Genomic DNA, 14,618 nt, shown 5'->3' on the forward strand with positions numbered 1-14,618 from the left:
TCTATTGTAATTTAATAGCACAATAAATCACTACAATTACACTCACAAAATATGCAAAAATAAATAATAAAGAACACCAGAATTTTAACGAGGTTCGGCAAATTTTGCCTACGTCCTCGAGCACTAAAAAAAATATTTCATTCCAAAAATACAAGTGAAATTTACAAATAGGGAGAGAGAATAATACTTTAAGTAGAGAATAACAAATATGGGATGAAGAAAATGAGAAATGGTCAGGCCTATTTATAGTTGAGGTTCAAGGGCCAACTTGCAAAGTCTCTATACAATTAGGGACCAAAATTTCAAACCAAATTTCGGTGCCATAAATTCTCTTATTTTCGGTTTCAACTTTCTGACACCCATATCTTTGACTTTTCAATGATATAGGTAGCTTCTAATAGAATTTTTCTTGAATTTTATATATTTTAAGGTTTTTTTTTGTATTTTAAATATTTTTAAGTTTTGATTTTCAAATAACCCTACCCGTATGTCATTTTTTGAGACCGTGATTATATTATGGCCTGCGAATGATGTTATATACCCATCGTAATTATATCAGAGTTTACAAAAGAGGTTACCAAAATATATGAGATTATAGTAGGGAAGGTCAGTAATGTTATATTAAAGGTTATCAAGATTATGTTAAAGGTTAAACAACCATTTCAACTCTCCTTCATACAGAAGAAGCATCACTGTATCAACATCTTTCCTTTCCATTTAATCTGATTTAACTTTTCAACATTTGTTTGATTTTATTTTTTGGTTCACAATCTAATTATTTTTTCAATTACAATGATTTCAGTGAGGATCAGTTTGATTCATACACAGGCGTTACAAGGAAACATTTGAAGTGTTGGAGTGTTGGTAACTTTTTAATTTCACATCTCTTGCACATTATTTTATATATTTAACTTTATTAAATTATATAATTTTAATTTAATGCAAAATAATATTACTTAAAAACAATGATATATTAATTTAAATATTTTTCAAACTCGTGTTTATATATATTATATACATTGCATTATATAGATAATTTAAAAATAAAGTTTGAAGTTACCAAATATACAAATAAGAAAAACTATTCCATACATTGTGCTGAATTTTTTTTTTTTGAACTCCACAAACAAGTTGAAGAATTTACAAAATTCCACAAATGCAATACCAAATAGTTACCATACAAATAAACATATTCACTTCACCGTCATAAATTTAAATATAAAATCATCATCATCATCATTATCTATATTTTTGCATAGCCTTATAGCTTATATAAAAATTATTATTATTATTATTATTATTATTATTATTATTATTAACGATAGCGGTAACATGGTTTAAACCCATGCCAAACAAATATTTGACAAGAGTTTTAACCATCAGTTAACCCATTCAAGTCAAGATATTATTATTTGTTGACAAAATATTCAATAGAAAAGAGAACAAGAAAGATGGCGTGGTGGTTTGATAGAGGTCAGTTCATCCAAATAAGCATGATAGGCTACCTAGGGAGCATCCATGACCAACTCTCCGATTCCACTTGGAGGCCTTAATGGTCAATAGTTAGCCTTCTTGATACCCTGCTACTCATCTGGCCCTTAGTCTCAAAAGAGAAGCTTAACCACCCATTTCCTTCTGATAAACATGGACCTCCTACTGCCATAGACATTTCACCGCTTGGTAGGTACTGTTGAAACACACTCGTTTTTTAGGTGTGAACACTTTCTTGAAGACTACTAGATTGCACTTAAGCATATCAACCTCATATTGATTGAATAAATAATAGAATGGATCCCACTATGCCCATCCTTTACTCATCTCATGGCGATGACCACTTATCCTATCAAGTCATACTAGTAGACAAGATGGCCTCCCCTATAAATGCCTTCATAACGATGAATAAGGGATTGACCTTTTTGAGCTAATACGCAACCTTGGAACACTTATCCTCCTCAACTTTTTTCCTATCTTTTTATCTTTTTTGACTCTCCGTCTTTTTAGATAAACCGACCTCTATGAAACAACCACACCCTCTTCCTTGTTTTCCTCCCTGTTGAACATTATATCAACATTATTATTATTATTATTATTATTATTATTATTATTATTATTATTATTATAAAATGTAATTTGTATTTTATGTTTATTGAATTTTATTTGTAGGGTGACCTTAACCCAGGTTAAACTCTTAAATTAAATTACAAAATGTAACAAAAAAAAATGTATATGTATTATTTCATTAGTTGAAATTTTGGTCGACAGATTCAATTGTTCTGGTTTCAGATTTAAAGATGGAGCATTTTGTGTGAAGCAAGGAGAGTTCTTTTTTAAAACATTGCATATAATATATCTTTCATTTCTTTTTGTGGTTCACGTCAAAGTGTATATTTTCTACCATTTTGCTTAAGCTTATCAGATTTGTTATTTCAATTCAGATTAACGACAATGGCGGGAGAGTTCTTCTCGGGTGCTGCTTCTAATGCCGTAGGAACACTGATGGTTGACTATTTGGTGAAGCCAATAGAACGTCGTCTTCGCTACTTATTTCGTTTTCATAAGTTAATTGAAGACCTCCACCAACAGCAAAAAAATCTGAATAGAGAACAAACTCGGGTTGAAGAAGACGTTAAGGAGGCAAAATTGCAGATTCAAACTCAAGTGATTGAGGACTATGTAGATGAATGGCTGACAAATGTGGACAATGCCTTGAAAGATGTACAGAATTTGGACAGTAGAGTTGAAGAAAATAAGAGATGCTTCCGTTTGTGTCCTAATTGGTGCTGGCGATATCAGTTAGGCAAGGAGATAGAGAAGAAGACAGTGTATATCAGTAAACTTGTAGAAGACTCTCACTTTGAACGAATCGGCCATCGTGCGGAGCTTCCTGGCTTACAATTCTTCACATCTAAAGATATTTTGGCTTCCAAATCTTCAACTGCTGCATTCAACAAGATCATGGAAGCATTAAAGGACGATGAAGTTAACATGATCGGAGTGTGGGGGATGGGAGGGGTGGGCAAAACCACCTTAGTCAAAGAAGTCGGTAAAAAAACCAAAGAGTTGGGATGTTTTCGTAAAGTTATTGAAGTTGTTGTGTCCCAAAAATCAATCATTGAAAATATTCAAGATAAAATAGCAGATTTCTTGGACTTAAAGTTCGAGAAGAAAACTAAAGAAGGGATAGCAGGAGAATTATGGCTTCGATTGGAAAATGAAGAAAAGGTCCTCATAATCCTTGATGATATGTGGAATAAGGTCCACTTGAAAGACATAGGCATTCCGCTAAATGAAAATGGGAAGGGATGTAAAATCATTTTGACAACACGTCTCTTGAAAGTATGCGAATCTATGGAATGCCAAGTTTTTGTTCCAGTTGATGTTTTGGATGATGATGAAGCATGGACACTATTCAGAATGAAAGCTAATCTTAATGAAAGAGTTTCAAGGGATATTCTTGAGGAGGCTCAGAAAGTTGCAAAAGAATGCAAGGGTCTACCGGTAGCGATTGTAACGCTAGCAACGGCTCTAGAAAGTACAAAGACCCGTAAAGGATGGGAAGTGGCCCGCAAGAAACTTGAAAGCAGTAGGTTAGTGGAAATTGGTAACATTGGAGAAGAAGAAAAAAATGCCTACTTGTGTATTAAGATGAGTTACGAGCATTTGAAGAAAGAGACGAACCAGAAATGCTTCTTATTGTGTGCTTTATATCCAGAGGATCATTCAATTAATGTGGAAGATTTGGTGCGATATGCTTGGTGTTTGGAGTTATTTGGCAAGGCCGATTCAATTGAAGAAGTGAGGATTCAAGTTTTGGGAGCCATTGATTACCTCATTCTTCCTTGCTATTAAAAGATGGAGATGGAGATGGTGGAAGGTATGGTCCTTAAACTCTAGAGCTTATTCCTTTTGATTAGTTGAAATTGTTGTAGATTTAGGAGTAGAATTGTCTTTAGAAGTCCACCAGCTCAGCCAAACAAAAGCATCTTTAGACTCTCAATTGGTTTGTTTATAAATAATATATATTTTAAATTTTAAGTTTAAACTTCATATACTCATATATCATGTGTGAAACTTCAAATTATATTATCTAAATAAGTAATTTTATTATTTCAAGTTACACTAAAATTAATATTTGAAAGTAGAATTCACCTTAATATTAAATTCTCATTAATTTATTTTAATTTCAAATTAATAAAAGTCCTCTATTGGAGTATGTTAATAAAATAAAATTAAAATATAGTTCATTAACCTAAAATTACATCCTCTAAACTTTTAATTTTATCATAAAATTTGTTAAAAGAAAGTTATTAAAATCTTAGAAAAGCTATTAATATAAATTATAATAAAATTTTTACTTTTAAGAACATATTGACAAATATTATTAAACATTCAAGTTTGAACTTATGTGTTTTAGATATTAAAATTCTATTAAATGAAATTATTAGTAAATTTTGCATACTTCATAAATGTCATATAATATATTAATAAGTTTATTAATTTTAAATATAAATAATTATAAATTAATCAAATTTTATGTAGAATATATTAATGAAATGTATATCAAATACTTTAAGTAATAATTTTAAAAAATTTGGATAATCTAATTTATTCATAAAATATCAAATTTAAAAGGAATAAATAAAATAAAATAATTTAAAATTTTTTCTAATTACATAAAATATTAATGCTTATTTAAATATTATTTCAACATATTTTAATATAAATAAAATTTTAAAAATACTTTATTGCATTGAATTTAATAAAAATATTGACAATTAAATTGATATGATAGTCATGTCGACAATTAATCATTGATAATGGATCAAATATTAATAAAACAAGTTTTAAAATTGATTTTTTTAAAAAATTCAAATAAAAAATATTTTATGCAAATTTATTTAAATAGTAAAAAATTATTTTTTCAAAAGGTCGATCCATTTTTTTGGAAGTTATTGTAAGATAAACACAACCTAAAAGCAGGAATGATATATACATGGATAGACTACTCTTGCTAAGTTCACAAACTTAGCCAAACACGAGCAATTTTGGACTCTTCATCTCTTGAACTTGAAAAATATTGTTTGTTTATAAATATTGAATTTTGTCACTTCTATGTGAGTGAATGAAAATATTTTATTTTAAAAATGTATTATAAATTTATTTTAATAAATGATTATTGGTGGAGGAGTGAGAGAATTTTTTATAAATTTATTGGTCATGTTTGATCCCAAAGATGTCATTCAATTGTTATACTTTCATTTTGAAGATTATATGGAAGTATAACAAGAAAAATTGCTCTTATACTACTATTAATTACCCATTAAAATATTAACAGATAAAAATATTCGAAATATTTTAATAATAAATAAAACATAAACCCACAGGTTTATTTAAACTTTACATTCAGTAAATCTTACTTGTAAACATTGAAACTAAAAAGCAGTTTTTTTTTGTGATTTAATAATTTATAGCCTTTATTTTGGTACTTGAAATTTTTTTTCCAATTTGGTACTTAAACTCGACATGTTTTCCCCCTAACTATACACCTAAACTTAGCACTTTTTCTGAATTTGGTACTTAATCTTTTTTGGGGTCTAATTTGATACTTTATTCTTTTTCCTAATTTGGTACTTAATCTTTCTTTTTTGTCTGATTTAGTACCTGAAGTTGTCAAGTATTATACAAAGTACTTCAATATACTAATAATGTTTTTTTATCAGGTAGCAAAAACAATCAATGTATGGTTGACATGTGACAAATGACATCGTAATTATTTTTATATTTTAAATCTTCATTTACTTTTAGTTTAACTTTTTTTATTAATTTAAAATAATGAATTTATTTTATTTTAAGGTTTTAGAACTCTTGTTTTCTTGTTCAATATTAATTTATTAAGTATAACTCAATGCATAACTTTTAACACAAATTTCCTCTAACAATATTTTTGCAGCTTAAGGGTAATTTGTATATCATTTAACAAGTTAGGGTGCCAAATTGAACCTAAAAAAAAGCGTAGATACCATATTAGAAAAAAAGTGTCATGTTTACATGCTAAACTGGACCAAAAAAATGCCTAGGTACCAAATTAAAAATTGTAAAGTTTAAATACCAAATTGGGCAAAAAAGATGTATGTAATAAATTACAAAAAAAGTATTAAAAAAATGTCAAGTACCAAATATTATATTAAGTCTAATTTATATAATGTAAAATTTGATTAAGATGTATACTATAGTTAAATTTGATAGTTTCCTCCACTTTTTGTTTTATTAAAAATTTTCTTCCTATTGATCCTTTTTCTAGAACCTTTTACATTTTAATCTTCCAAAATTGTATTATAAAAAATATTATTCACTATATTCTCTTTTATTTTGGCTTGATTAGGTACGTTAAATTACATGACATAGTTCGTGATGTTGCTTTATGGATTGCATCAGAAGAAAAAAGTGATTTTATGATCAAATCTAGATTAGAGTTACTAAATAAAAACTCTGAATCTAGTAAAGCAATCTCATTATTGGACAATGAAGAAAAAAAATTTCCTGGTAAATTGATGCATTCAAAGCTAGAGATCCTATTGCTTAAGAACTGCGATATACAAGGTACATGTTTTCTAGCTATGAGAGAACTAAAGGTTTTAAATCTTACAGTTGCATATGATTCTGAGAGGATTATTTCCTTGTATGCTCTTACGTTCTTGCCAAAACTTCGTGCTCTGCATTTGGAGAATTTTAAGGACTTTTCGTTCCTTGGAAACCTTAAGACACTTGAGATTCTAAGTTTGCATGGTTGGAGATCTGAGAATTTGACAAATGAATTAGGGAGGTTGGAAAATCTAAAGATATTGGATCTAACCAAATGTATATTTTCCTTGAGCTTTCCCTCTAATGTCATTCGAAGGTTGTCTCAGCTAGAGGAGTTGTATCTACCAGAATTAGGAATTGAGATAAGTAGTGATACCTTTCTCGAGATAAATTTTTTAACCAGATTAACCAGTCTATCTCTTGGGATATCTTTTCTACATTTTCCACCAGACTTTGAATTTCCTAAATTGGAAAAATACAAAATATGCTTAAGTCGTGAAAGGGGCATTTTAAGCTTGATGTTAGACGGAGCAAGATCCTTGAAAATTGAGCAAGTGTTTCCTTACAATGAAGTTTCCCAATTACTTGGGAATTTAGAGTGTCTTCAAGTGTCAGATATCAAAGATGAGTATGTAAAATGCTTAACTAATAGAACACAACAAAAGGTGCCGGTACCAATGATCTTACGAAGCCTAAAACAAGTGAGAATTGAACGCTGCAACACTATAAAAGTGGTATTTCAAATGGAGGAGGTGGAAGAGAATGAAGCTCCGTTCCTTTCAAATTTAAAGATTTTACATCTTAAAGGGTTGCCATATTTGAGTTGCATATGGGAATTGCCAACCCAACATGTAAGACTTGAAAGCTTAGTTGAATTGACTATAGAACGGTGCTCACGTTTGAAATCACTCTTTTCACTTTCTCTTGGTCAAAGTCTCATACTCTTAGAAAAACTTGACATAAGCTTCTGTGATGAATTGACGCAAATAGTGGCAGAACTGGAAGAAATTTCATCGACCATCAATTCTCATACATCTTTGTGCTTCCCAAAGTTAACCATGCTCAGAATATCTAATTGTGATGGTTTGGAGTATATTTTTCCAACGTCGCTGGCACCACAAGGGCTTCAGGGATTGACTCTTACGATAAGGGATTGCCCTCAACTAAAACAAGTGTTCAGAGTTGCCAAAGGCAATATGCTCCAACACCAGCAGTGCTTGATATCGTTATTGTCCTTTTCAGTGTCAGGATGCCCTCAATTAACTGATTCGGTTGTTCATTTAGAAGCTGAGAAAGTTTCCATTGAGGTGCATTGTTCTTTTTCTCCCTTTCTAATTACATTACTGAATTTTATTTATTTATGATTTTACAGCAAAAGATATTTTAATCATACTAGAACTGGCACTGCCATGTGTGTGGAAGTAAATAATATAAAAATAATAATTATTGGTGTTTCAAAATATCAATAGTTTTTTATAAAAAAATTTAGGACATCAACAACGTTGTTAATATATATTATTTTTCATTTTTTTATAGTTTTACTGACTTTTCTTTTAGTAATAAAGTGCAATCAATCTCAGTTTTTTTCAAGTTCATTCTTTTAGCTTTCGCTAAAAGCAGAGTTAATCATATCCAGGTGCACAATTATAGGTTTATTTGTAATCAACAAATGTATTTTTCTTAATAAACAAATGAATTATTTTCTAGTTTCTTACTTAATAAAAACTAATGTAATTTTAATATTAATTTCCATTTTCTATAGAATTAAGTTAATCAATGAAACCATGTAGATGGAACATTTTCATTAACATTTATGAGTTTGATTACTTTAGATTTTAATTTTTAAGGGTGAAAATTACATCATTTTTGACGTTTTCATTAAATGTACATTAGTACTAACCTTTGAGTTGTTTGCCCTTAGTTTAATTCTGCATTAATGGTATTTAGCGCCCTTGATTATTGATTGCTAATTAAATTATTTATGTTCGCATGTAAATTATTGATTGCTAATTGATATATAAAAAAAATGTGTTTTAATTATGAATGATATATGTGAATTACAATTAGGCTGTTCGATTATCAGCATTCAAGGAATGGTTCAAAACTTCAAAACAGCTTAAAGTAAAAGCAATTAAGGATCATAATCTGGTTCCAGAAGCTAATGAAGATGGACTAAATGGAGTAACTTCACTTCAACTTCGGGATTGCTTGTATCTTGAATGCTTGGTTGATACCACCACTACTGCAACAAAGAATGGGCCAACTTCAGCATTCACTCATTTGGAGACATTATTTATAGCAGACATGCTTCGATTAGAAGCCTTATGCAAGGGTCAGCCTGCACAAGGTTTCCTCAAAAACTTGAAACATCTGGAAGTTAGAGAATGTTCCAAGTTCCAAGTGGTGGATGAGCTCCTTCATAACAGAGAAGAAAATCAAGAGCACCCACTTTCAAATTTACAATCTTTGATTCTCTACGAATTACCAGAATTGAGATGGATATTCAAAGGCTCACCCCACTCTTTCACCCTCCAAAGTCTTAAGGTTGTAAACATAGATGGCTGCGGAAAATTGAAATCCCTGTTTTCATCTTCCCTTATTCAAAGCCTAGTGCTTTTAGAACAACTCAAGATACAAGACTGCCACGAATTGGTAACTATTTTCAATGATGGTGAAATAGAATCAAAGACTTCTTCCCTTCCTCTCCGCTTGCCCAAATTGAAGACTCTTTTCATCAATTGGTGTTCAAAACTGGAATGTGTTGTGCCAATCACTTTGGCTCAAGGTCTTCCTGCTCTTGCATCTCTTTCGGTTTGTGATTGTCATGAATTAAAGCAAGTATTCGGCATGCCAAATGAAAAAGATGGAGTTCAACACCATGGTAGCCTGCTCCTTCCAAGTCTACAAGATCTAAAACTTATTTCCTTACGAAACTTGACTAGTTTTGTCCCACAAAACTATATTGTCAAAGCACCATCTTTGAAAAGATTGAAAGCTAATGATTGTTCTAAAGTAACGAACCTTCCCATTCAACAAGCCAACAATGAGCTGCAGTTAACGTTAAAGGTACACTTTTCTTACTCCTTTTTCCTTTTCTGGATTTTTAATTTGATTTTCTTAATTATTAAACCTTTTTATACCACGCCCCTCCCAACCCTTAAAGTTGAGCTTAAAGTTAAAAATGGTAATCGTTATATTTGTTGTGTATAATTATCATATATCCTGGTGGTAATTGTTATGTCAATCTGTTATTATATTTTTTATGATACCAATATCTTATTATATTAATCTAATATTTAATTTATTTTTCATTAATTTTTTCCTTGTGATCTTATTAATTAATGATTTGTTTTTTATTTATGTGATTAATTTCGATTAGGAGATTGGGTTATTCGCATTCAAGGAATTGCTATGCAACACAAAAGATCTTATTCTCATAGATATTGAGGATCACAAAAATCTCGTCCCTGATCTTGTAGATTTAGAACATCTACACGGATTAATTTCCCTTACTATTAAGAACTGGAGGAGCGGTGAATGCTTGGTTGATACATCACAAGCAATGATGGAATTCAAATGCAATGACCAACCTCCCAAGTGTTTCTTGCAAAATCTCAAAATTTTGAGAGTTTTTCATTGTGAAAATTTTTCAAAGATATTTCGAGTTAATGATGGAAGAGAATCAAAAGCACGTTACTTGCCAAACTTGAAATTTGTGGAGATTAAAAGATGCCCAAGTTTAGAATATGTCTTCCCACATGCTTCAGTTGGAGGTTTTTCTCATCTACAAAAAGTACAACTTGTTGAATTGAGAAAGTTGAGGAGTATTGTTAGGGGAAACAATTTTTTGGAAGCACCGACTTCGGAAGTTTTATATATCCAAAAATGTTCAGCGTTTACAAACTATACCTTTCATAAAGAAGTTAAGAAGTGTGTTTCTGTAAAGGTTCTTTCGCTATCACTTCTTTTTTTCATAGTTCCTTTGTTTCTTTTTATTAAAAAAAAGAAGTGGAAAGTCTCTTATGCACAATTTGTTAATAGCTTTTACATCGATTCGTGTAATTAAAAGTTAAAAAGAAAACCAAATATGAGAGTGCAATACTTGGTTGATATCGAAAGAACTTATAATAATAACACTTTCCTGTGCTTTTGTGCAGGAGTTGACCTTTGCTATGGAAGATATAGACGGTGAAGATGTCAAGTCATGCAATATGGTAAACACTCAGTTGGGGCAAAAATCATCAGATTTCAAAAATATAACTTTAGGGACTTCTGAACAATTGGATCTTTTTAATGTGGTTAGGTTGCGAGAGGTTGCAACCAATCTTAGAGAACTAACTATTCACAACTGTAATAATTTGACATACATCTTTCCAGTGATGTTCATTCAAAATTTATCACAATTAAGCTTTCTAAAGATACAGTCATGTGAGAACTTGAAGGAAATAATTGGAAGTGATGACATTTTGGCATCTTCATCATCAGCACAAGGTCCTCAGTTGGAGATGAAAATGGTATTCCCTCGGTTAAAGCAAATAGTACTTAACTATTTGTCAAAGCTCGAGAGCTTCAGCCCTGTGGGTTATCATCTGGAATTCCCATGTTTGGATTTGCTTGATATTAGTCAATGTCCCAAGCTGATCACAAGTTTCAGTGCAGATTATTTAACGTTGATTGTGCATGCTAAAACTGATGAGGTATATATCCTCCCAACACTACTCTTTTACTTGAGTTTTCCACTATTGTTTCTAAATTCTAATATATATGAAATTGAGTAATTTTCATTTTATTTTTATTTTATTCTCAACGAAATTTAATTTGTTATGAAATGAAGGCATCTCAGCCAAATGATACCAGTCCTTCACGAGAAGCTATATTCTGGAAAAGGAGAAGACCTACCTTTCTACCTCAGTATAAAGAAGAAGATGAAGAAATTTCACCCTTTAAGTGAAAAATGTTGCAGAAATCATTCTTGAGCCTAAATCACGTCGATTGTACCAACAGTCAACACTAGTTAATTAACTAGGTAAATATGGCATGACCATTTACCTTTCTTCTTGCCTTGGTTTTTTGTTCTTTTTATTTTTCTTCTTAGTTCTAATTATTACTTATTTATTGATTATGTTTTTCAAAGTCTGATCGATCGAGTCGCTTCTTTTATGGAATAATCTACTCGTTCTTTATTTTTTGTACAGAGTTTGATGCATTTGCTACCTTGAAAAGCATTTTAAAACATAATGTTGGACAATTTACCCATTGGTTGATCTTTGTTGCAATGAATAAATTAATTTGTTGATTTTGTTTGACAGAAATAAATGAGTATTTAAAAGCTAAAGTCTTGACAGTAATATTTGGCACGTCCCAGGCATAGTTTATTTACCAAGTACTGATTTGTTCAGCTATATGTCTATTTTTTTTCATTGTAATGGGCAAGATTCTACATTGAGGGATTACACACTATTCCAACCCTACAATTTAGGGGACTGCGTCATCTCTAACGTAATGATGGTGTTGCTAATTTGCCTTCAATCAAAGAGAATTAGGGTCAGTACATGGTGAGTAGGTGCTCCATCTTTACGGAGCAAACATGTTTACAACAATGCTACATAGTTCGCTTAAGTTTTAAACAAGAGCTTGGTCTGAATTTCAGACCTTGCTTCAAGTGGTGAAGAGTGGGAATGGGCAAGTTCCATTACTGGCTATTTCAAGCTATTTATTGAAACCATTAATGTCTTCTCTAGTAACAAAAGTTCTATTGCAAATGTATATTTTCCTGAAATCTGTCATGTTTACATACTGTTGATTGAATTGTGCAAGATCCCAAATACTTTTCATAGTTCATTGGCAGCAAAGATGAAAGCAAAGTTCTATAAATATTGGAGCAATGCAATTTAGCTTTGGCAGTATCATCTTTATCTTAGATCCCCCAACCGTAGCTCACTGAACCCCGATTCTCGACAGGATTTGATATGACACAAGATTGGTTGCAGATGCAATCAGATGGTATGTATGTGCATTATCTTTAATTTATTTTCACACAATATCAATTTTGATTCATTATAATATTTCACTAAAAATAACTCGTTGGTATTATGTGGAGTCTTTGGTTCCAGAGGAACCTTTTTGCATGGCAATCAAAAAATGCTTCAACCGCTCATATCCTTGCTTTTTCTGTCTCTTTTATGTAAGATTGGAATGATGTTTGACGAATTTTTTATAAAATTCAAGAGCCTGGAGCAGTTTCTGGTGTTGCTGGTTCATGTTGGTCAAAGTTGCCCGTGGGATGGGTGAAGTGCAATATTAATGCCACGTTATGTATTGAGGAGAATGCTGCAGGCTGGTCTGCTATAGCCCGTGATGCAAAGGGTCATGTTAATCCAATGATGGCCCCAAAATTTGCTGAATTATACGCAGTCAGGAGGCCTTAATTTGGGCACAGTCGAAACGATGATGTCTCTAAATTTGGAAAGCTGGTTCAAAGATTATCTCCAACTTTAGTCTAATTTTCAGTCTTTCTACTTCATTTAGACTCTTAAAAGCACTAAAAAGATAACTCATGTAATGTCAATTATTGTGAACTAAGTTGTCTTTTTTCTGTCCTGCTTATGAATATTTCATATAATGGATCAATTAAAGAGATAGGAATTAGAATTAGGTGTATGGAATAAATGTATTGACTTGGGATTTTAGTTGTCCTTTTCTCTTTTCAGTCCTTCCTTATATATTTTTTGAGTTATTAATGAAGTATTTCCTTTCTAAAATATATATAGCTATATATCAAAACTTTTATTATTTATCATAATTATAATGAATACGTATTAGTAAGAAAATTGATTGTATATTTTTATAATATACATAATTCCATTTAATATATAAAATAATTTAATATTAATATTTAAATAATTTCATTTTTAAAGATTAACTCATTTAATAAAATATGGCTTAAACATTTTATTTAAATAATATCTTATGTGAAACTTATTATTTATATTTTATTTAGGAATAAAATTAATTTTACTAAAATTTGATATAAGAATTGTTATAGAGATTTGATTTAAAAAAAATGTACTTCAAATTTTATTGTTGATCAATCTATGGACAACGCCTATCTCTACCATTTATGAAAAGAATTAAAATTATATCTATACTTTATTTAAGCTCTTGATAGAGTTAGTGCCACGAATCAACTAGGCATCAACTCGATTGGAAAAAATACAGAAATGTTCATCTGTAATTAATATAAGTCATATTATTTGAGGGTATTTTAATCTTTTCATTTAAAAAATAAATAAAAATATGCATATGATGGAATTTGTACCCGTACTAATTAAATTAGTAAAATTTGGGATGAGTGGCCTGTTCTGGTGTCCTCCAAGATATGGTTAGGTAAAATTTAATGTAAGTGGAGTGCCTAACGAGTACGAAGCCGGGTGTGGAGGGGTGCTAAGAGATGTGGATGGGGTGGCAAGGGCATTATTTTTGGGTCCAATTGCTGCAAAGGACTCCATTGCAGCCGAGGTTGGAGTTATCATCATTGCTTTGGATGTGTATTTAGTAATGGGCTTGAAAGGTAAAGGCTCTCTAGTAATTGAGATTGGATCAAATGAGATGTTTAGTTGGATTGAGAACAAAAGGCTGAGACCATTCATACTGCAATCTATCTTCAAGGATATCAAAAACAGAATGGATAGAGTAGGTAATGTTTCCTTCTCGAAGGCTGAGAAGCACAAAAATGATTTAGCCTTTGCTTTGGCATTAGCTGGAACAAAAAGGCCTAGAATGTTTAAGGCATGGTGGTTAATATATCATGAGCGATGTAGCTGAGTTTCTTCTGACGAATTGGTTAACTATTAGTGACTAAAGGATCTTTGGTTATATGGGGCTTATGTTTCGATTGCTTGAATAAGTGCTTTTAAAGGGCGTAATAACGGGGGGGGTTTGAGGGTATAGTGGTATGGAATTATGATGTTATCGAAATGAAATTTTGGTGATTTGTACTTGGTAGAGGGACACTTTTGGTGGGGGATTGTTGCATT

The 14,618-nt window shown here is 31.0% G+C and overlaps 2 protein-coding genes across 2 annotated transcripts; both read left to right on the forward strand.

Moving 5' to 3' along the window:
• The first annotated feature begins 2,445 nt into the window (after positions 1 to 2,445).
• On the forward strand, positions 2,446 to 3,849 carry LOC108481180 (disease resistance protein At4g27190-like). Its single transcript, XM_017784340.1, has one exon. It carries the CDS (start codon positions 2,446 to 2,448, stop codon positions 3,847 to 3,849), a length of 1,404 nt encoding a protein of 467 aa, XP_017639829.1.
• Positions 3,850 to 6,617: 2,768 nt separating this feature from the next.
• LOC108481181 (uncharacterized) lies at positions 6,618 to 14,406 on the forward strand. Its single transcript, XM_017784342.2, has 7 exons — positions 6,618 to 7,889; positions 8,650 to 9,648; positions 9,962 to 10,528; positions 10,740 to 11,279; positions 12,519 to 12,585; positions 12,811 to 12,995; positions 13,969 to 14,406. Exons 1-7 carry the CDS (start codon positions 6,618 to 6,620, stop codon positions 14,404 to 14,406), a joined length of 4,068 nt encoding a protein of 1,355 aa, XP_017639831.2.
• Positions 14,407 to 14,618: the final 212 nt, after the last annotated feature.

Source organism: Gossypium arboreum, chromosome 1 (assembly GCF_025698485.1).
Source record: "Gossypium arboreum isolate Shixiya-1 chromosome 1, ASM2569848v2, whole genome shotgun sequence".
Classification (NCBI taxonomy): domain Eukaryota; kingdom Viridiplantae; phylum Streptophyta; class Magnoliopsida; order Malvales; family Malvaceae; genus Gossypium; species Gossypium arboreum.

Coding starts and splice junctions, on each gene's coding strand:
- LOC108481180 (XM_017784340.1), top strand. CDS start 2,446: ATGGCGGGAGAGTTCTTCTCGGGTGCTGCTTCTAATGCCGTAGGAACA.
- LOC108481181 (XM_017784342.2), top strand. CDS start 6,618: ATGAGAGAACTAAAGGTTTTAAATCTTACAGTTGCATATGATTCTGAG. Junction 7,890..8,649: donor CTGAGAAAGTTTCCATTGAG/GTGCATTGTTCT, acceptor AATTACAATTAG/GCTGTTCGATTATCAGCATT. Junction 10,529..10,739: donor AGAAGTGTGTTTCTGTAAAG/GTTCTTTCGCTA, acceptor GCTTTTGTGCAG/GAGTTGACCTTTGCTATGGA.